This window comes from Leptomonas pyrrhocoris (assembly GCF_001293395.1).
Source record: "Leptomonas pyrrhocoris isolate H10 chromosome Unknown, whole genome shotgun sequence".
Taxonomy (NCBI): Eukaryota; Euglenozoa; class Kinetoplastea; order Trypanosomatida; family Trypanosomatidae; genus Leptomonas; species Leptomonas pyrrhocoris.
Window position 1 is genome coordinate 380,195 of NW_015438370.1, and position 21,452 is coordinate 401,646.

At 58.9% G+C, this 21,452-nt stretch overlaps 7 protein-coding genes across 14 annotated transcripts; all 7 read left to right on the plus strand.

Annotated features, from left to right (window-relative positions):
* Positions 1-83: 83 nt before the first annotated feature.
* On the plus strand, positions 84-1,865 carry ABB37_06415 (putative epsilon tubulin; the record flags this gene model as incomplete). The annotated part of the gene is made up of 1 exon (XM_015804725.1): positions 84-1,865. Exon 1 carries the CDS (start codon positions 477-479, stop codon positions 1,863-1,865), a length of 1,389 nt encoding a protein of 462 aa, XP_015656703.1. The 5' UTR covers positions 84-476.
* Positions 1,866-2,270: 405 nt separating this feature from the next.
* On the plus strand, positions 2,271-3,394 carry ABB37_06416 (putative dynein arm light chain; the record flags this gene model as incomplete). 3 transcript variants are annotated; one of them, XM_015804726.1, is made up of 1 exon in its annotated part: positions 2,271-3,394. In XM_015804726.1, the coding sequence occupies exon 1, from the start codon at positions 2,498-2,500 to the stop codon at positions 3,392-3,394; it is 897 nt and encodes a 298-aa protein (XP_015656704.1). In that variant the 5' UTR covers positions 2,271-2,497. The 3 variants fall into 3 exon arrangements, with proteins under 3 accessions (XP_015656704.1, XP_015656705.1, XP_015656706.1); XM_015804727.1 differs by having other exon boundaries at positions 2,326-3,394; XM_015804728.1 differs by having other exon boundaries at positions 2,348-3,394.
* A 1,063-nt stretch (positions 3,395-4,457) lies between these two features.
* ABB37_06417 (hypothetical protein) lies at positions 4,458-7,268 on the plus strand (the record flags this gene model as incomplete). Its single annotated transcript, XM_015804729.1, has 1 exon — positions 4,458-7,268. The coding sequence occupies one exon, from the start codon at positions 4,458-4,460 to the stop codon at positions 7,266-7,268; it is 2,811 nt and encodes a 936-aa protein (XP_015656707.1).
* Positions 7,269-8,205: 937 nt separating this feature from the next.
* Positions 8,206-15,550, plus strand: ABB37_06418 (putative kinesin; the record flags this gene model as incomplete). The annotated part of the gene is made up of 1 exon (XM_015804730.1): positions 8,206-15,550. The coding sequence occupies exon 1, from the start codon at positions 8,891-8,893 to the stop codon at positions 15,548-15,550; it is 6,660 nt and encodes a 2,219-aa protein (XP_015656708.1). The 5' UTR covers positions 8,206-8,890.
* Positions 15,551-17,622: 2,072 nt separating this feature from the next.
* Positions 17,623-18,248, plus strand: ABB37_06419 (putative mitochondrial 60S ribosomal protein L9; the record flags this gene model as incomplete). Of its 2 annotated transcripts, none has more annotated exons than XM_015804731.1 (1): positions 17,623-18,248. In XM_015804731.1, exon 1 carries the CDS (start codon positions 17,676-17,678, stop codon positions 18,246-18,248), a length of 573 nt encoding a protein of 190 aa, XP_015656709.1. In that variant the 5' UTR covers positions 17,623-17,675. The 2 variants fall into 2 exon arrangements, with proteins under 2 accessions (XP_015656709.1, XP_015656710.1); XM_015804732.1 differs by having other exon boundaries at positions 17,674-18,248.
* Positions 18,249-19,217: 969 nt separating this feature from the next.
* ABB37_06420 (putative 40S ribosomal protein S23) lies at positions 19,218-19,669 on the plus strand (the record flags this gene model as incomplete). 3 transcript variants are annotated; one of them, XM_015804733.1, is made up of 1 exon in its annotated part: positions 19,218-19,669. In XM_015804733.1, exon 1 carries the CDS (start codon positions 19,238-19,240, stop codon positions 19,667-19,669), a length of 432 nt encoding a protein of 143 aa, XP_015656711.1. In that variant the 5' UTR covers positions 19,218-19,237. The 3 variants fall into 3 exon arrangements, with proteins under 3 accessions (XP_015656711.1, XP_015656712.1, XP_015656713.1); XM_015804734.1 differs by having other exon boundaries at positions 19,221-19,669; XM_015804735.1 differs by having other exon boundaries at positions 19,224-19,669.
* A 746-nt stretch (positions 19,670-20,415) lies between these two features.
* Positions 20,416-20,871, plus strand: ABB37_06421 (putative 40S ribosomal protein S23; the record flags this gene model as incomplete). Of its 3 annotated transcripts, none has more annotated exons than XM_015804736.1 (1): positions 20,416-20,871. In XM_015804736.1, exon 1 carries the CDS (start codon positions 20,440-20,442, stop codon positions 20,869-20,871), a length of 432 nt encoding a protein of 143 aa, XP_015656714.1. In that variant the 5' UTR covers positions 20,416-20,439. The 3 variants fall into 3 exon arrangements, with proteins under 3 accessions (XP_015656714.1, XP_015656715.1, XP_015656716.1); XM_015804737.1 differs by having other exon boundaries at positions 20,420-20,871; XM_015804738.1 differs by having other exon boundaries at positions 20,426-20,871.
* Positions 20,872-21,452: the final 581 nt, after the last annotated feature.

Below are 21,452 nucleotides of genomic sequence, written 5' to 3' on the forward strand. Positions count from 1 at the left end.
CTTCCGTTTAGAGAATACGATGCTTTAGTTCACTACTACCCTTTCAATTCGGTCTGCTTCTGCCGGCTTTCTTTCCCACTTTCAGCGAAGCGTCGAGAACTAGTAGATAAAAGGAAAGGAGAAGTTCACACTGCCTGAGCAGTCGTGTCACGCAAGGCGGGTGACCTGCAAGGCATTTGCTGGCTCTTCTTTCTCCTCCCCCCTCCCCCCTTCCCTTTACCCGCCCGCTCGCTGGGTCCACCATTACTAGACACGCTTAGATCGACTTTCATACGGATAGAACAATATAGCAGAGCCAATAGAACCCCTTCACTCCATACAAAGGACCTCCAGCACTGTCATCGGCAGCATCCCCCCTTTTTTCTTCTTAAAACTGCTTTGCTTGTAGAAGAGTAGAACGGTCGATCTAGAACGGCGGTTGTGTGTCTCGTGTGCCGATACGTGTTTCGAAATACGTATATATATATATTTACGCGATGCCTCGAGAGATCGTCACGGTGCAGGTGGGCCAGTGCGGCAACCAGCTCGGCCTCCGCTGGTTCGATGTGATGCTGCAGGAGCACAAGGCCTACCCGCAGTACCCCGAAGCCCGCGACGCTGTGTTTCTGCAAGACCGCCAAAACAAAAATGCACTCAAGGCTCGCTGCGTTGCGGTCGACATGGAGGAAGGCGTCCTGCAGTCGATGCTGCGCGGCCCGCTGAAGGACATTTTTGACTCGAACTTCTTCGTCTCGGACGTTAGCGGGGCGGGCAACAACTGGGCCGTTGGCCACATGGAGTACGGCGACCGCTACGTCGACTCCATCGCGGAGTCGGTGCGGAATCAAGTGGAGCAGTGCGACTGCATTCAGTCCTTCTTTGTGATGCATTCGTTGAGTGGCGGCACGGGCTCTGGGTTGGGGACGCGGGTGCTTGGCATGCTAGAGGACGAGTTCCCCCACGTCTTTCGCATCTGTCCGGTGGTGTGGCCGTCTGAGGTGGACGACGTAGTGACCGCCCCCTACAACAGCTGTTTCGCGCTGAAGGAGCTGGTGGAGCACGCGGACTGCGTGCTGCCCATCGACAACGACGCGCTAGCCCGCATGGCGGATCGTGCGCTGGGTGGTCGCAGAGGCCAAGGCGTCATTGCGAACGGCGTCCCCCAACCGCACGCCTTCTCCGCCGCCCAGCCGACCACCACCCGCGGGCTCCCCTTCGACTCCATGAACGGGCTGGTTGCCCAGCTGCTGAGCAACCTCACCTGTGCGATGCGCTTTCCCGGGCCGCTGAACATGGACATGAACGAGATCACCACGAACCTCGTCCCCTATCCCCGGCTTCACCTCTTGACCGCGGCGATTGCGCCGCTGAGTGTGTCGAGCAAGCACGCAGCAGTCGGGCCGCGCTCGGTGGATGCGATGATCACGGCGTGCCTCGAGCCGGCGCACCAGTTCGTTGATGTCCGCCACGGCGAGGGGAGCGCGGTGACGCGGGAGGCCGGGATGACGCTGGCGACTGCGTTGATCGCACGCGGGCCGCAGACCACCATCGGCGACCTTACGCGAGGCGTCGTCAAGTTGCATGAGCAGATGGAGATGCCGTACTGGAATGAGGATGGCTTCAAGACGGCGCTGTGCGGGGTGAGTCCGCTCGGGCACAAGGACTCCATGCTGCTCCTGGCGAACAACTGCGCGATTCGTGGCAAGGTGGAGAGCATGCTCTCGAAGTTCGAGCGGCTGTATTCGGTTCGTTCGCACGTGCATCACTACGATCAGTACTTGTCCCCCGCTACTTTGCGAACACGATGGAGACGCTGCACACGCTGGTGGACGACTACGCGTACCTGGACACGGCCCCGCCGCCGAAGGATGCTCCGCGCTCCATGAAGGACTTGGTGTATCTGTGAGGAGGACGCACTTTGCAGCATGGATGGTGTTGTGACTCCCATCTCCCTTATATTTTTCTTTAGGGGTGAGTGGGTGGGTGGGGCGTTGTTTTCTTGCTTCACGCACGTTACCGCGTAGAGTTCAATGAAGTGTAATACGAAGAGAAGTTGGGCCGGCAGTCGGCTGCGAGTTTGCTTCCTTCGCAGTTCCATCAACAACGACAACAGTCAGTGAACGATACTGTTTGCGCGCTCGAGTGTTTTTTCCTGTACCCCCGTTGACGAGCGCGTCGTTGTCCTTTGCTTGTGCGACGTTGCTTCTCATTGCTGCTCTTCCTCTCACTGTTGTCTCACTGTTGTCTCACCGTTGTCTCGCACCGGGGTTTTTTTTTTGGCTTATCGTTTGAGTTGAACTCCGCCTTTCTCCACCATTTCCTCGTATTATACTAATAATGGCTACTAGTTCGATCCGTGTACATCCGCAGCCAAGGAAAGGAAATCGAAGGAGAACAGCTACGGCGAGTTCCTCTCCAGAGAACTCCTTTATTCATCCCCCAACTTCTCCGCATAGTATTTGTAAGTTAACAAAGGAGGAAAGACACAGAAGGTTTTGAAGCTAGGGAAGCGCGAACCATGACTACCTCCTACGCCTCGTCATCGGCTGGCGTGGGAGCTCCTCTTGCCGGAGGCCAACGCCCGACCACCGAAACGCACGTCGATGTGAAAGACCTGCAGGAGGCGATACTTCAACTCCTCCCCACACACCACACCGGTGAGGGCCCCTTCTACGTGGAGGTAAGCGGCCCGGCGGACCCTTCCGAGACGTTAATTCGCTACGACATCCCGTACGCACCGGGCGACCCAAAGCGTTCGCTGAAGCTGCGCCGCAGTCACGGCCTCGGCGCAGAGGAGCGCGTCGTCGACCCGAATGTGCGCGTTGTCATCGACAGCTTCATCACGCCCCGTCGCTGGGTGGACGCCGAAACCGGTGTGATGTGGGTCCAGCACGCGAGCGCGTTTGTATCGTCGCGGATTGAGGCGGCGGAGACGCAGGCGCGACTGCACGAGCAGCTCGCGGCCCATCAAGCCCGCACCACCGGCACGAGTCCCATCCGCTCCCTCCTCGTGGCGGAGTGCATCTTGGAGGTGCTGCGACAGGTGACGGCGGAGTGCTGGGAGCGCGGGCTGCTGCTGCTGCACGTGCACTCGGAGCGAGTGGCAGCGCAGGCGGCGCATCGTCGCTTGTTTGAGAGCCGCGTGGGGCACGCCTTTCGTCTGGCGCTGAAGGGCGAGAAGGACGTGGCGAAGGTCGAGGAGGACATGACGCAGCTGCGGCAGCGCGTGGAGCTGCTCGAGCGGGAGGAGGCGGAACTGCGACAGAAGTGCAACGAGTTTGAGGCGTACGCGGAGGAGCAGTTGCTGATTGCGAATAAGAAGCACAGCGACGCGCTCGTGAAGCTGAAGAAGGAGGGGGCACTGAAGCGGGCGCAGCTGGAGCAGCAGCTTGTCATTCCAGCAAACCTTCAGTAACTCTCTCTCTTTCTTAAGATACTCGCTACTCCTCCGTTTTTCCCTGTTTGCGCCACCGGTGATTTGCAGGGGACCTTTTGCCCTACGAGCGACGGCGTTGATGTACACTAGTGTTCTTATTGTTGTTACTACGCTCCTTTTGAGCCGCCCCCTTCATCAACAGAAGAGAACGAGAAACATAAAAAAGATCTAAAGGGAAAAACAAAAATGCAGTGTGACAGCCGTGTTGTTGCTGATGTAACGTGGATGCCTTCGGTGCCTTGCTTACACATGAGAGAGCTGCAACAGGATGATGTTATTAGCTCTGCCGCTTCACGGCTTCCCTAAGACAGGCCGTATGAAGCGCTTCTGTACATCAATCGAGGGTCCCGAAAAGTAGATCTTTGAGGCACATACGCCTGCCTCGAAGAAGAGAAAAGAAGAACAGCGTGCTCGTTTATACGGCGTGCTATTCAACCTTCTTGACGTCGACTCGGAAGAGAAAGAAAAATGCCTTCAAACCCTTCCTGCTCTTTCGTTCTCAATACCTGACGTGCACGCGTGCTTTCCCTCCGGTGCATCGCACCCCCCAAAAAATAAATAAAATAAAATACACATCGGTAGCAGCAGCAGAAAATTGGCATCCGAAAACGAAACGCCACTAAAACGGGAACCTGCTATCCTTACCTAAGCCTGAGCTCTCCTTTTTTCGTTGTTCATTTCTCTCTCTCCTCGTGCCTGCTGTGCACCGCCGACTGCGTTGCTTTCCGCGAGCTATTATTATTACTATTATTGCTGTTGTTATTAGTACTATTTTTTCCTCTTTGCTGCTTGTGTGTGTTTGTGTGGTAGACACACAACATAGATTAGAGCGGTCTTATTCGTCTGTCTTTGTATCCTGTTGTTTGCATGCATGTATGTGTACGTGTGGGGGGTGAATGAATCGGCATGTAGATAGAACTCTGCTGATTTGTTGTTTAATACTCTTCTTCCTCTCTTTTTCCCATTGCCCCATCCACCGTATCTGGGCCACACCGAGAAGGGCAGCGATACATTAGAGCGGATATATATACACATAGAGACGATGTTGCGTGAGCTTCGCCGCCGCAAGCAGCAGGTCGCGGACAAGATCGGCCACGAGGAGTACATCTACCGACTCAACGGTGACCCTTTTAGCGGCCAGCAGGAAATACACGTACGCCCGCAAGGCAACTTCGACCCTCGCAGGGGTGCCGGCGCAGGCGGTGGTGGTGGTGGTGGCGGCGGCGTTCGACCGCCCTTTGCGGTGGACGGCGACGACGACGGTGGCGGTAACCGCGGCAACGGTCGCCGTGCTGCTCCGCTGAACCCCATCACAGGGGCTCCCGCGGCCGGGGCCGGAGGAGGGGGCTGCAACAACGCCGATAATAATGCCGGTGCAGCCCTGGTCCCACTCCGCCGTGACAACAACAACCCAAATCAAAATTACGTTTCCCCGTACGGGGCGCCAGCGGTGGGCAACCATTATAACGGAGGCGGCGGGTACCCCGCAGCGCTGCAGCCCGTCGTGAGCGCCTTCGCGCCTGTCATGCCACCGATCGCACCGGTCGGGGAGTTGCCAGGCCCGCTGCCCCCCGTCTTCCGACCGAAGCCGCCCCTCACGTTCCACACCAACGGCCTTGGCCCATCCTTTCCTGTTCCACCGCCGGTGTACTACGCTGGAGGTGGGGGCGACAACAACGGCTGCCCTGCTGCTCCGATGCCGAACTACGGACCCTATAATAATAACAACGGCGGCGGTGGTGGCCGCGGGGACGGCGCGCGGCCGAATACAAGCCCCACGGTGCTGCCCCCCATCGCGCCGAACCGTGCCGGGGGAGCTGGAGGGGGGATGGACCACGACGGCAACAATATGAACCCCAGAGGTGGTCGTAGCCCACGCCCCAGCACCAGCGGTGCCCCCGCCCCCGCCGGCAACCTCATCGTCGGCAGCAGCGGCCTCTCTGAGGTGGAGGAGCGCTACCGTGAGAAGATGGCGGCGCGTCAGCGAGCAATCGAGCTGCAGCAGGAGAATGCACGTCAGATGCTGGAGCAGCAGCAGCGTAAGCAAGCGGAGCGGGAGCGGGAGATCAAAGAAGATCGTGAGGCGGAGAACCGGCTGCGGCGGGAGCGCGATGAAGTGGCGCGCCGGGAGCAGGCCGAGGTCGACCGCGAAAGGCGCGAGCGGGAGGTGAAGATGATGGGGCCCGACGCGGCGGCGGCGGCGCTGGAGAGGGAGCGGGAAGAGACGGCGGCCCGGCGGGAGGCGGAGGCGGCGGCACGGCGCAACAAGGGCAAGTCGTCTCCCACATCACCGCAGCCGAAGGGGGACGAACCCTCTGTGAATGCAGCACCGTCTGAGGCGAATAAAGCGTCGGACACACCACCGAGGTCCAAGAGCAGCGACGCGGAGGCTACGCCAGCGCCGCCTCAACCAACTCCCATCGATCAGCGCAACCCCATCAGCTTCAGCTCCGCCTTCCGCCCTGCTCCACCACCGGTTCTGCCAACGCAGCCGGAGATGCACGCCGCGCAGCAGTACTTCGCAGGCATCGGCCTGGGCGGTGCGGGCTTCGCTCTCCCACCCCCTGCCCCTCCCCCGTCGCCCACGCCCCTCTCCTACGCCACGAACCCGTACGTCCTGCAGCAACGACAGCAGAGCATTCACTTAGAGAGCAATGTGATTCACGAGGAGCTGCGGCACATCGCCCTGCTGCTAGAGGCCCAGCAGCTGAACAGCGCCATCGCACACAACACCCCACCACCGCCGCAGCTGTGGGGGGCGGGATCGCTGCCGTCGAGCGCGGCAGGGGCGGGGACGTACCTCACGACCGGTCTGCCCTCCCCCGTGTACAATGTTACCCATAACAACAGTAAAGGAGGAGGTGCTGCTGCGGGCCTTCATCAGCCGGGCAGCGGCGGGCTTCGAAGTTCTCCGGCGACTCCAGGCTCCTCACCGTCTTACGCGTCCAACGGTGGTACTCCCTACCGTTCCTTTATGGCGGGTGGGTCGCTGCCGCCGCCGCCGCTGGCCACCGCCGTCCCCCCACTTCTAGCCTCCTCGTTGCCATCCGCGCAGTACGCCGCAGCCCGCTCATCGGCCACCGCCTTCACGCCGGGCGGTCAGGGTGGGGCTCCGTGGCAGGGTCTCTTCTCCGCCTCGGCGGCCTACCCCAGCAACGGCAACTATGCCAATAACAGTTTTCTTGGCAGTTACCGCGGCGACGGTGGCGACTCGGAGCTCGGGATTGAGCCGTCGCACTTCGTCATGCCAGCCGCCGCGCCGCCAGCGTCTTTTATCCCTGCTGTTGCTCTTGCGGCTCCTCTTCCAGAAGCGGCAGCGGCAGCCGCTGCTGCTCCGAATGCTGCGGCGAATGGGCCGTCCGCCTCGTCTTCGATGGGAGACCTCACCTCCCCCACCCAGGCAGGCTCAAAGGAACGGCCAGGGACGGGGAAACCGGCCAGCTCCCCCTCTCCTGTTCTTCCTGTCCCTCTGCCTCTCTCTTCGGCTGCTGCTGCTGACCCGCCGGCTGAAAAGGCAGAGAAATCCGATGCGACGTCCACGACGATCTTCATCAGCGCCCCCGCGGCGGCGGCGCCTGTTGCTGCTGACTCGTTGGACATGGAGCTGGGACCAGGCCCTGCGCCGGCGATGGCGAGTGAGGAGTCCTCGGTGCGCGGCGCCACTCCGCTGGCGGCAGCAGCGACGGAGGCGACGGAGATGTTGAAAGCGGGCAAGCAGACGAGGTCGGAGGCTGCTGGACGGCCCCCTGCACCATCATCGCGGCCTCCACGCGCAGCCGTTATGGAACCGCCGGTGGTGATCTTGACGCCACGGTCGAAGGAAGAGGAGGCGAAGGAGGAAGATGAACTGTGAGATGGTTAGGTCACTACTACTACTACTACTACTATTGTTTATTTACTGTGTTCTCATATGGATCCTTCTTCCAAGTTCAATTCACCTTCGGATGTCGCAGGCTCTTCTCTGTGTGAAGTTTGTTTTTAGGCAGTGAAGTCTATTTGTTTTGCTATGCTGTTCTCTTGTTGTTCTCTTACTGTTCATGTACTTGTATTACACTTACCATTGCCGAATATTATCTTCCTCTCTCTCTCTTTTCGTTTTTCTTTTAAAGATTTAGAGTACACTCCTCATCGACACGTGTGCTGCCGCTTACATTACAATTTCGCTGCCCTTTCAAAATGGAAGGTTATCTCGTTTCATTTGTCTGCCGCGTCGCCGTCCGTCGCCTGCTTTTACGCCGTCAATCTTCAATGCATTTTGATATTTATTACTTCAAAACGCGTACCTTCGGCATCTCGTTTGCCGTTTCAATTCTTTCCAAAAGAAAAAACGAAGAAATCCCTCTTCTTCTCTTCCCCCCCTTTTTTTTTGCCTTGCCTACAACAGTAGTGAAGACATCTACTGGGGAGATGCCGCGTAGCGGTCATCACCGACGATGAAGGTAAATCAAAGAGAGCGCGGGAGAGAGGGAGAGAGAGAGGAGGGGGAACAGAAACTGTGTGAGGAGAAGGAAGTAATTGCCGCAAGATAGCTGGTCCGCGTAGCGCCAAGGCTCTTGCAATACGCGTCCTTTCAATTGACACACACTTCTCTCAGGCTGGCGCATGTTGCCCTTCGATGATGATGGTGCTTTGCAGTTAAAAAGAAAGAAAAATGAATGGATGAATGATCTCCCACTTATACCATTTTTACGTCTCCGCTTCTCCCCTCTTCTTTTGGTTTTGTTCTTCAAACTCCTTTGCTTTTGCACGTTGTGCCCTCCTACGGACGCCGCTGTTTGCCACTCACTCGTAGCCCAATAATCGTCGCGGAGGTGCTGCTTGCGGATCTCGCTCCTACAGACACTTCTACTCCTTTTCCCCCATTTGCATCTCCCTGCCCGAATAGCGGCGAAGAGACGTCAAGAAAGATTAAGAAAAAGAAGAAGAGTTGCGGAACAACAGCACGCGAAACAACTCAAGCTTTTCTCTTCCTCCTCCTTATCGTGTTTAGGGGATTCGGACGAAGAAGCAAGACACAAGAGCAAGTGGACGTGATACACCCAGCGCATTTTGGTTATATATATTTCTTTGTTTTACTTAGACGCACATGAAACTCGCGAAAGAAAAGTCTGTCGCCATTTTTGTTTCATATATTTAGCTTCCTCCACGCTTTCTCTCCCCCTTTTTTTAAAATTTTGTATCCCCTCACACAGTCTTCCTCGTTGGTGTGTGTTTTAACTTCTTCTGCCTTTGCTGTCACTTGTATTAGATTTCGTTGATTTTTGAGAAGGAGGAGGAAACCGCGGCCGCCGCGCGCACGTACGTCCACACACGCCTGCAGCTCATTGCTTCTCGTGTTCACGCCGTCTCTCCATCGCGTTCTTTCTTTCGGCTCTTTTTTGTTTGTAAAGGATAACTTCTCTAGATACCTTTTTTTATTTGATTTTCTTCTGTCTTTCCATTGTGTATAGACAAGACGCAAACTGTCTCGCAACCATGACACACAACAACACGGCTTCTCACGGCGCCGAGGAGTACCCGGACGATGGCCACATCTTTGTCTGCGTGCGCGTCCGCGACGTGCCTCACAACACTGCCTGCCTGACCAACAGCAGCAGCAACGTGAACAGCGGCACCCGCACCTCCACCGTCGTCCGCAAGTCGATGGTGCGCGATGCGCAAAAGATCTGCGTGTCTGTGGTGGAGAACGTTGTCGTGATGCACGACCCGAAGGCACTCGACGACGCCGCGACGGTCGCGAAGGACGGCAACAACGTCGTGCAGCTGCTCACGGACCGCGCGAATCGCATGAACGCCGTCGGGCGTCCGTCACGCAAGACGAACGGCGGCGGCGCTGCGGCTGGTTCGGCGATGACGCGCACGAACTCGCGCCGCACCTCAACCCTCGGTGGTGGAGGCGGCGGACGTGCCTACGGCCCAGGCAACTCTCTCGTGCCCACCGGCACAGCGAACTACTACGAGTGTGATCGCTGCATTGCGTCGATGGAGCAGCCGCAGCTGCTGCAAATGCCGCTGATCCGCACGAGCGATTTCCTCCAGCCCCCTCCGTACGGCACGCAGGAGGACGTGTACCGGCACACCGCGATGCACGCGGTGAAGGCAGCGGTGGAGGGCATCAACTCGTGTGTGTTCGCCTATGGCCAGACCGGCAGCGGGAAAACCTACACGCTGTTCGGTGACACGACAAACATCCGCCGCGACCCCGGCGTCGTGCCGCGTGCGGTGGACGACCTCTTTCGTCAGCTGGAGGCAGTGAAAGAGTCGTACCGCGGCAACGAGGAGACGGACTACTCCTACAACGTTCAGCTGTCCTTCTTTGAAATCTACCAGAACGAGGTGTACTGCCTCTTCTCCCGCCAGGGCCCGCTGCACGTCCAGTTCCTGCGGGACCCGGCTGGCAAGAAAGAGACGATGACTATCAACGACCTGCAGCAGCAGACCGTCGCCTCGGCCGACAAGGCCTACCCGCTGATCGAGATGGGACTGCGTCGCCGGCAGACGGCCGAGACTGGCATGAACGCGCGCAGCAGCCGCAGTCACGCCATTTTGCAAATCCGTGTGGCGCAGTACCGCACCAACCGCGACACCCGCGAGACTGTCGAGCATCAAGCCACGATCAACCTGGTGGATCTCGCCGGCAGCGAGCGTCAGAAGACGGCGAACACGGACGGCAAGAGCCGCGACGAGGGCATCCACATCAACCAGTCACTCGCCACGCTGGCACGTGTCATCAACGACATCGCCGGTGGGGCGAAGTTCGTGAACTATCGTGACTCGCTGCTCACGATGGTGCTGAAGGACAACCTCGGCGGCAACAGCAAGACGTTCATGATCGCCAACATCTCGCCCATCTCCTTCAGCTTCTCCGAGTCATGCGCCACGCTGACCTACGCGAAGGACGTCCGGAAGATCCGCAACCGCCCCATGGTGAACAAGACCTTCCAGACCCGCACGAACCTGCTCGAGCAGAACTCCCGGCTCAAGCAGGAAAATGAAAAGCTGAAGGAGCAGATGGAGGCGTGGGTCCGAAATCTGCAAGGCGGCGGTGCCGCAGATGTGAACTGGGCGCAGGTGCCAATGTTCCGCACGATCCAACAACGCATTGCCTCGGCAGCGACGATGGGGAATGGCGGTTCGTCTCCCCCACCTCAGGATCAGCAGCATCCGCAAGGAAGAGCGATGATGCCCTTCTCCGTGTCGCAGCTGGCTGCCGGGGGCAACGACGCCTTCCTGTCCGCCACCAGCGCCGGGCTGACGGCACCGCTGCTCATCTCCTCGCACCGCCGCTACACCAGCGTGGCGGGCATCGGCGGCTCCTGCGTGGAGGGCGGCGTCGTGCGGGTCTCCGCGTTGGTGAAGGAGACGATGCAGTTCCCGCTGCGCTGCGTGCTCGATCCTGCCGGGGGCGGCGGCGTCGGCGGGACGAAGATCGTGGAGGTGAAGGACAGCGAAAAAGAGCCGGCGTCGCCCAATGGAGAGGACGAGCGGCACACGACCATTCTCATGGAAACCGACAACGACGATGATGGCGATGATGGTGAGGAGCACGCCGGTGGACATGGAAAGCGCCGTGCGAGCGCCTCTCCCGACGCAGTTCCTACCGACTTTCCGCACGACGGCGCTGCTGCTGCTGCTGTTGCGCCGAGCAACATGGCGGACCTCGGTGTGCTGCAGCTGGACCGCGTCGCGCTGCGCTCCTGTGAGCAGCGCTACTACGTCCACTTCGTACCCCCGACAACGGAGGACGGCATCGCCCGGCTGATTGACGTGCAGGTGAACGGCAAAAGCATCGGGGCGAAGAACCGGCGCGAGCTGCACCACGGCGACGTCGTGTGCGCCTATTTGGAGGACAGCAAGGACACGGCCGTGGGTCTGCGTGCTCAGAGCCTCGTCTCCTTCCACTACGTCGACCTCAACTCCCTGGCGCGCAACATGAACGGGGCTGCCCTCGGGTCGGCCACCACCTTGGGTCAGATCGCCGTCTCGGTGGACATCCCAGAGGACTTGGAGAACCTGACGCTGGAGGGCATCAAGCAGCTGCAGCGCGACAATGCGAAGCTGCTCGACATGGTACGCCAGCAGGCGGAGACGATCGACTTCCAGTGCGCCCGTGCGAGCGTGTCGCAGGCAAGTCGTGCAAATCTGATCGAGGGCATTTCCTCCATCGGCAGCCCGGAGAGCGTATCGCCCGATCCGCGGTCGGTGGAGCCGAGTCCGTCGGCCGTCATGCCACTCGAGCAGCGCACCGCCGTGGCCGTTGCGGAGGCCTTCCGTCGTCTGTCGGAGCCGCACGGTCTGCGCGGCGGGTCCGTCATGCCGGCTGACATCGCCGCGGACGAGCTGCTCCGTCGTGCTGCGGCGCAGAGTGCGTCGCAGCAGCGCCTGGACAGCGCGGTGAAGGAGAATGAGAAGCTGCACCGCACGGTGGTGTCGCGCAACGCGACGCTGGATGCGCTGGCGAAGCGGTTGGCGGAGCTGGAGGCGGGCGGTGATGACTATCAGCGGGACGTGTGCTCCTCCTCTTCGCGCTCATCATCGTCGTCTGCTGCTGATGCGGCGTCGCACAGGACCACCTCCTCCTCCCCCTCCTCCGTGAGTCTCAGCCCCTCGGCGGATTACGATGACAAGGTTGCGACGGTGGTCTGCCCACACGACAAGGAGGAGGTGGGTGTCAGCATGACGCGCGTCTCCTCGCCGTCCGCGACCCGCGATGCTTCAGAAAGTCCTCAGAAACACAAGAAGAAGCAGAAGGCTGTGCGAGTGTTGGCGGACGACGACGAAGACGACGAGGACGAGGAGGAGCCCATCGGCGATGGCAAGCGACGTGTCGTGTACGACAACACGGAGGGGGCGCGGGAGCGCTACGCGGCTGTGGTGCGCGAGCGAGAGCAGTTCGACCACATCGTGGAGCTGGAGGAGGTCATTCGTGATCTGCGCGAGCGCCTGGCGGAGTTGGAGAGCCGGCTGCGCTTTGCGAAGGACGAGACCCTCGAGCAGCAGATGTTCCATGAGCAGGCGGAGGCGGAGCGGATGGCGCTGCTCGAGGAACTCGACGACGCCCGCCGCGAGAACAACGAACTGCGCGGCGACAACGCCAGCCTCGAGGCCTTCCTCGCCAAGGATGAGCAGGCGCTTGCGGATGCAGCGCGGTTGACGGAGGAGGAGGTGCACCGCCAGACGTCGCTGCTGGTCGACCGCATTACCGCGCTGAAGGCGCTGGCGCGGATGTGGAAGCAGCGAACAATGAAGTACATCGCCATGTGCTACGGCGCGGGCGACGGCAGCGACGCGATGTCTGCAGCGGCGCACTTGGACGCCATTCCGTGGGACGACCTGCGCGCAGCAGAGACGGTGGCCATCGCGAAGAAGCGTCTCGGCGGCACCTCCAGCGGCAGCAGCTCCCCCGTCCATCACGGCGCCCGCAGCAGCGGTGGTGGTGGTGGTGTTTGCACGGCTGAGATGGCGCAGACGATCGAGGACTTCGAAAAGGACACTGCCGAGGAGAACCTGCGGGCGCTGGAGTACGCGCTGCTCGACTTTGAGCAGGAGAATCAGCGGCTGCAGGACGAGATTCGCCGCATTCAGGCTGAGTTGCAGCGCTTCAAGGATCTCATTGATCGCCTGCGGTCCGAGAAGACGGACATGGAGCGTCAGCTGGCCGACGCAACCGACGCGACGGACGAGGAGCGCCGCCGCATGCAACGCCTGCTCGACGACACGAACCGTCAGCTGGACGAGGCGGAGGGCAACTGGAAGGAGACGCAGGGCCGACTGGACGAGGCTGTGGCGCTGTGCGACAACAACAAGCGCAAGGCGGCGAAGAACAACGAGCTGCTCTTTGCTCAGCAGAAGCGCACCATCGAGGGCCAGGAGGCGCAGATCGCACGTCTGCGCAGCGACGTAGCCTCGAAGGACGAGGAACTGCGGAACCTGACGCAGTACATGGAGGACCACGACGCGCTGGGCGGCGATGGCGTGGCGAAGAGCTACGAGTTGCGCTCCCGCATTGAGGAGATGGTGGCGGACACGGCGGACGACTTCGACGCCCCGACCGGCTACTCCGTCTTCCCGGCTGGCTACGAGTTCTCCGACGAGATGGTGGCGCTCATTCGGATTTGTCTGCGCATCCTGCTCGATCGGCTGAAGATGGAGCTGTACGTGCTGAACTCGCAGAGCGTGCACAAGTTCAGCTTGCTGATCCACGCCGTGAAGGCCCGCACCGAGGCGCACTTCCACACTTTCATGCATCAGCTGCGCGACGCCGTGTCGCAGATGACCGGCCGCGTGGTGCGCCCGGGCGGGAAGTGGGGCCTGTCGGAGGCGGACGTCCTCGCCAACCTGGTCGACCACCGCCGGCGGCAGGTCGGCGACGCGCTGAACGGGCTGCTCATCTGGTACGATCATTGGGACAGCGCGCCCAAGATGGAGCACGTCGCGTACATGGAGCTGATCCGCAACGCAGACCGCATTCTCCAGATGGCCCGCCTCGTGCGCCGCGAGAGCCTACTCAACACAAACGCGACGTCAACGTCGTTGATGCCGGTGCCGGGCAAGAACATCTCCAGCGAGATGTCGCTCGTGGCGGAGGGGCCGAAGAGGAAGGATAGGTCCGTGAAAGACAGCTGCAAGATCCTGTCGCGGATGAACTCCTCAACGCGGCAGAGCAATTTGGCGCGTGCGGTGACGCAGTTCTCGGCCACGCCCTCGCGAGCCACCATCGCTGCGCGCGAGGACGCCAACCTCGGTGGGGTGGAGAGCACGCCCTTCAGCCGCAGTGCGACAGCCACGGCCCTGGTGCTGTCGCAGAGCATGATCCCCTTCAGTCGCTCCGCCACAGCGACCCGTGGCAGCGTGCAGCCGCCGTCGCAGCAACAGCAGCAGCACGCAAACGCCTCGACGCTGTCGCACCAGACCGGCGGTGTGTCACCGGCGCATGGTGAGAATGGTCCGACCTTCACCCGCTGCCTCTCCGGCCTGCCGCGGCCGTCCGCCACGGCGACGCCGTCGAGCTTTGCGGCGGTGTCGACGCCGATGCGACCGACCAAGTCGAACGCGGGCGAGGCAACCGTCACGAGCCACGCCATCGCCGCTGGCGCCCCCTCCCCTGCCGCCGCTGCGGCGCGTGCGAATTACACCCGGATGGCCTCGGCCGGGGTGCTGCCGGTGTCCGAGGCGGATGTAGCCTATGTGGCCACCACCGACGTCGCTGAGGCGGTGTCGATCAACTCGTACAACTTCTCGCGTCGCATGTCGGCCACGCCGGCGGAGATGGCGGAGCGCGGCGAGCCCGCTGCCTCCGCGGCGCGGCAGCCGAACCACCCATTTTCACGCTGCCACACCTCCATTCCTCAGTCTCAGCGACCGCCGCAACAGCACCAGCCGCAGCAGCGGCAGCAACGGGACTCCACGCAGGCGCTGCGCCGACTGTCCTCCGCCGTACCGCTGCGAACACGCGTGAGCGGGACGGGTGGCCCCCGCACGAGCCAACGACGCCCAAGCGACGCGAAAGCCACGGAGGCGTTTGCGCGCTCCAAGACGCAGTACCATCCCCAGCCCGCGCACGGTCGGCTGGCCCGTAGAGGCTCCGACTTGGCGTGTCGCGACAGCGTTGGCAGCGGGGCGGCCTCGCCGAGCGTGCGCGGGTCGTTGCAGCACTCTACGAATCTGTCCGGGTTTTGCTTCCCGTCGTCTGGCCGCCGGCAACAGGGGTCGGGGTCCGACTCGCGGACAAGCCAGCGGCGGTCCAGCATGCTGCACAACTCCCTCACGAAGCCGCCCGCTGCGGCACCCTTCTACAGCCCCGCTGTCCTCCGGTCGTTGCGGGAGCGGAGCACGAGTGACGCAAACCGCGCAAGTTCCGCGGCCGCTGGCGGCGGCAAGCTGATGGGGAGCAAGAAGAAGGCGGCGAGCCCGACTGCGACTGGGGCATCGAAGCCGTTCAGCCGTACGAGCAGCGATGTGCCGAGTAAGAAGAAGGTCGGCGGGAACTCGGCGGCCTTTCAGAAGACGCAGAGCGCACCGCGAGTGAGTGGCGTCGTGAAGGGACGGCTGTCTTCGGAGAACGTGCCTGGCGCGTCCTCGGGTGCGCCTCAGGTGCCGCGGCTCAACTTCACGGGAGTGGCGGGCAACGCGTGAGGGACGTGAACATTTTTGCACCTTCTTGCTCTACTCCCTCTTGAAGCCGAGTTGCCTCCTCTCCTTTCATTAGATAAATGCACCCGTGATCTGTCTCTCTCCCCTTTTTATTTCTCTTTTTCAGTTGTAGGTGTGCGGGATTGTTGACTGAAGTACTCGTTCTTTCTTATGTTTGTCTGCTTCGTAGTAACGGAGGGGAAATTGCCCTGTGTGTAGCGTCGTTCTCGCTCTTTCTCTCTCTTCGTGGAAGCTTGTATGGTATGAGGGGCGCTTAGTCGGTTTCTCCAACGCTTCACTTTCTTATACGTATAGATGTACTCTTTGTGTTCCAGACCGATGTGCGGAGGCTGCCCTCCTTCCTTCTCTTTTACCTTCTCCCTTCCTCGTCCTCTTTCTGTGTTCTCCGTGAACTCCGCATTAAACGGTCCGCTCAAGAAGGCACGAGCGGCCAAAGCAGATTCACACAGACGCACAGAGCCAAAATCAAATAGCGTTCTTTTTTTGTTTTGTTTTCCCTCCTTCCTCTGTTTCTTATATATATTATTCCTATTTCCCCTCGACTAGAATTCTTTTTTCCCCTTTCTTTTCGTCTTCTCTTCTCTTCGTCTTCGTCTTTGGTGAGGGTAGCGTTATTGAATGTTCACTGTACGTGCGGCACCGACGTTGGTGTTGTTGTTGTGGCGCACTGAGGCGGTGATTCTTTCTCTCGTGTACACTTAGAGCTGTATTTCGCCGTATTTAGATGGTTTCTCGTTTTCGAATTTTGATATTTGCTTTACTGGTTTTCTTTTATTTCCTCTCTTTGTCTACATACATATATACATACGAAGAAGAATGCAGCAGCGTCACATGCTCTATAGAGCCTCTGTGCAGGTTTAGCTGTGGCCACGGGGTGCCACTCCTTCTTGTTTTTTCCCCCTTTTCTCTTCGCTTCTCCCCATTCCGACTTGACCTCGTGTGTTTTCTTTTCGCCTCTTCCGCGCGCAATATCTTTCTTCGTCTTAGCGTGTAGTGCTGGTCACACTAGCGTTGTAAGCTGATACTGCGAGAATCAGGTCAAGTTTGGTGGGAAGCGCTTGTTTTATTTGTTTTTCTCTTCCTGCGAACTGATGATGCGAGCAGCACGCCGTCACATACGGCTCTCTTTCCTTTTTTTCCTCGCTGCCCCCCGCCCTCCCCCCCCCTCCAACGTTCGTTCGCAGCTTTTTCTGGTTTCTTCTTGTATTACGTTGCGATCGTCTTTAGTCTGCGTGCTGGCGTGCCCACAAGTCCACACACACACACACACACACACGTACACAGCGGACGACGCATCCACTATCCTCTCACTCTTTTCTTTCCTTGACGGTGTGTGCTTGGCCCTTTTTCCATGCGTGTTTCTCCCCCTTCCTCCTTCAGCACCTGTTATTTTCTTGTTCTTCCGTTTTCGCTTTGCTTTCCATTACGATGTTGTCGCCTTCACGGCTTGTACTTCCTTTTCTTTTCTCTAAAGAGCTAACAAAAAATGTTTGTGTGTGTGCGCGTGTACGGTGGTTTTGTACCTCTGCCCGAAGGAGCAACAACGGAGGAGAAATACAGCCAGAAAGGTTGCAGAAGGCGGCACGTCTGCTCCTTTGGATCATGGATGAACAGTCGTTGCCGCAGGTGGGCAACGGGAGAGCGCGCGAAAGGCACGCTACGTTGGCCACAAGCGGTAAACGCAACGGGACTGCAGAGGAGGGGTGGGTGGGGGTTGAAGCGACACGAAAAAAGAGCGCTCTCTACCCCCCCCCCCCTTTCCTTTTCCTGTGCTCTACCGAGAGAGCTTCAACATTGCTGCGGATGCACCCATGTACATACGTGGACGTCCTCATCGCACTTCGAAGGGGAGAGCGAGCGCACGCCCTTTCCTTCGAATACGATTTATACCAACTAGAAACGCTAATCCAGCACAGCCGGCCCCACTCTTTTCATTGCTGGTTCGTTACATGCGCCGTTGACATTTTCGATACATTCTCTCCCCCCTTCTGCCCTCTTCTTCCTTCCTTTTTTTTCCTTTTCACCGTGCATCTCGGTCCCCTCCACATCCCCACAGCTGCATCGTATCACGACTCCGCCTCTTTTTCCAGGCTACCACAAGAGAAAGATGGTCAAGGTCAAGAGTCACTCCACCCTGCACATCCCGGAGGGCGTCACCGTGGAGGTGAAGGGCCGCAAGGTCACCGTCACCGGCAAGCGCGGCACCCTCACGAAGGACCTGACGCACCTGCAGCTGGACTTCCGTGTCGACAAGAAGAACCGCACCCTCACGGCGATCCGCTGGTTCGGCTCTAAGATCCCGATCGCGTGCCTGAACACCGCCAAGGCGCACATCAGCAACATGATCACCGGCGTGACGCGCGGCTACCGCTTCAAGGTCCGCTGCGCCTACGCGCACTTCCCCATCAACGTCTCCGTCGATGGCCAGAACATCGAGGTCCGCAACTTCCTCGGTGAGAAGCGCGTGCGCCGCCAGCTGGTGCCGAGCAGCGTGTCGGTGTCCCAGACCGACCCGGCCCAGGTCAAGGATGAGATCATCTTCGACGGCAACGACATCGAGCAGGTGTCCCGCGAGGCCGCCCTGCTGCATCAGATGTGCCTGGTCAAGAACAAGGATATCCGTAAGTTCCTGGACGGTATCTACGTGCAGACCAAGACGAACATCGTGGTCGAGGAATAAGCGCGTGCGAGGGTCGGACGGAAAGATCGAAAAGACAGAAGAGAGAGGGGGAAGGGAGCGATGAAATCGGAGAAGGCGGGCGACGAAGCAGACCTTTTTTCCCTCTGTTTTCTCACTCTGCGGCATCCGCATTTCCGCGCATTTCTTCTTCTTCTTTTTTTCTCCTTTGGAGGTTTTTGGTACGTGTGCGTGCTTCTCGTAGTTCATTTATTTCTTCTCATTTTTCTTGTTTGCGCGTGTGTGTGTGTCTTCAACCTGCCCGCGTATGTGCGTGCGTGCTCGACGTCCTCGTGATTACCCGGCTTTTCTTTGTAGGTTGCTTTCAACGGTTCGCTTTGTTTCCCTTTCCCGACTTCGTACACGTTTCTGTAGCAAGGAGGTGTTGAGGAGGAAGGAAGGCGGAAAAGGGTGACGGGAGGGGGGAGGGGAAGGCAGTCGGCGACACAACGGACGACGCCGGTGCGTGCGAGGTACACACATGCAGCGCAAACAAAGCAAACAAATCAAACAACAACAAAAATGCAGTAAGGAACGGAGGAGTCCGCCAAAGGAGATTTTATTCTACGCCTGCACGGTGGGATTCGATTTTTGCCGTGTGCAGCGCTTGTCATGGCACCGTCGTTCGTTGCCGCTGTGGCCGACGATGTCTGTGTCTGTGTGTTCGCGGCGACGTCGGAAGTCATGCACGGCGAAAACGGCGGTGCAGACGTACCCGCAAGCCGGTTTGCGGAGAGAACAGCCTTTTTTTCTTCCTTAGAGGAAGAGAAGGGAAGGAGATGGGGAGTTGTCTTTGTAAAAGGCGACGAAAACAAATGCACACGTGTGCGTATGAGTGTTTAAGGGAACGTCTATGGGTGCTGCTCCACCACCGCGCTTTGCAACTATGGTGGCCTCTCTCTCTCTCTTCCTTTCTTTTTTTCTTACTCGCTTTACATGGACAAACCCAAACATCTGTTTCTGCATTATTTCAGTAGAAGAGTCGCATCACCATGACGAACGCCAACGGACAGAACGCCGCCCGTAAGCTTGTGCGCCTGCGCCGCAAGAACCGCTGGGCGGACAAGGGGTGGAAGCGCGCGCACACCTTCGCGGCCAAGAAGGCGAACCCCTTCGGCGGCTCGTCGCACGCCAAGGGAATCGTGCTGGAGAAGATCGGCGTCGGTGCCAAGCAGCCTAACTCCGCTATCCGTAAGTGTGTGCGCGTGCAGCTGATCAAGAACGACAAGAAGATCATCGCCTTCGTGCCGAACGATGGTTGCCTCCACTTCATCGAGGAGAACGACGAGGTGCTGGTGTCCGGTTTCGGCCGTTCTGGCCACGCCGTCGGTGATATCCCCGGAGTTCGTTTCAAGATCGTGAAGGTGTCCAGCGTCGGCCTGTACGCGCTGTACCGCCAGAAGAAGGAGAAGCCGCGCAGCTAAATTCCACACACGCGCTCTCTCTTTTCGCCGTCTCTTACGCATTCGCTGTGCGCGGAAGTGCAGGAGCGTGCCTCGATCTACTTTACAGCGAGACGTGAGTGGGTGTGGTTGCTGCGTCGCGCCCGTTGCTCGTACTCCCCCGGTGTAGGGGCCGGCGCACACGCGCGCTGATGCACACACATGCTCCTCCTGCTGTTGAGGAGGGCCTTTCCACTGTCGCTCTGATGCTTCACTTTTATTTCTTTTTTTATTTACTGTTTTTCTCGTTGATAATCTTATACAGCAAAAGACTGCCCGAATGGAGGACGATCCCTTCAATCCAAACCGGCGGGATAGAGCGAACCGCTTTCCCTCGCAAAGGGCGAAGGACACGACTGCCACTCATTGCGGTGGGCTTTCCAAGCGTCAGCGGCTGATCGGAATGAAAGCACACAAGCCAAAGAAAAAAATGACGACGCCCTTTTGGGTAGGTGTGCGTATGCGTTCTCTGTCGAGAGTTCAAGAGAAAAGCAAACGAACCAAAGACAGGCGCGGGAACGCCAAGTGCGTAGTTTTTTGATCGCGCCACCTTACACCTCTTTGGCTTTTTTTTTTCCTTGCTCCGCGCGTGCAATTCCTCTTCTGCTTTTTTTTTCCTTCCTCCTCCGCCTCCTTCTTCTCCTCCTCCTCCTTTCTACTGCAACTGCACTATCCCTCATTCCGCGTTGATCGATTTCTATTTCTGCATATTTTACTTCTTCTTATCAAGTCAGTGTCAGTCGTGCATCACCATGACGAACGCCAACGGACAGAACGCCGCCCGTAAGCTTGTGCGCCTGCGCCGCAAGAACCGCTGGGCGGACAAGGGGTGGAAGCGCGCGCACACCTTCGCGGCCAAGAAGGCGAACCCCTTCGGCGGCTCGTCGCACGCCAAGGGAATCGTGCTGGAGAAGATCGGCGTCGGTGCCAAGCAGCCTAACTCCGCTATCCGTAAGTGTGTGCGCGTGCAGCTGATCAAGAACGACAAGAAGATCATCGCCTTCGTGCCGAACGATGGTTGCCTCCACTTCATCGAGGAGAACGACGAGGTGCTGGTGTCCGGTTTCGGCCGTTCTGGCCACGCCGTCGGTGATATCCCCGGAGTTCGTTTCAAGATCGTGAAGGTGTCCAGCGTCGGCCTGTACGCGCTGTACCGCCAGAAGAAGGAGAAGCCGCGCAGCTAAGTTTGTGTTGCGTGTGCGGTGTTTCTGTTTTCTCTTCCTTCTGCTGTTTTCGCGTGTGCTTCATCCGGCCTCGTCGGTCCTTCTGCGCGCGTTTCTTCCTCGCGAATTGGAACGTGGAGGTTCCAAACAAAAGAAACGAGGGAAGAAAAAAAAAGCGGAGGAGGGCTTTTCCGCAGGTGGAAGAGGGAGCGCGCCGGAATCGCGTGAGCTGGGCGTCATTTGCTGACGCACTGATGTCGTAACTGTTTTTTCTTTCCATTTTACATCATTTCATCCAAAAAAAGCAACCACAACAAACAAAAACAACAACGTAGGAAGAGGTGAAGCCGTGCTCACTGCGCGGCACGGTGCTCGACTCTTGCAGTGTTCGACGAACACCCCCTCGGAAGAGAAAAGAAAAAAAAAAGAGAGGCGTAAGCGGCAGTGTTGCCTCAGCATCTCGTTTTCTTGAACTGCGGACACTCTGGTGGTATTCGGGATGCGCGTTTCCAGTGCAAATAGTGGTTGACCTCCAGCACTGTTTCATGGTTGTCTGAGCAGCGGTTTTTGCGTATCGCGCCTTCCCTGCTCCTTTTCCTTCT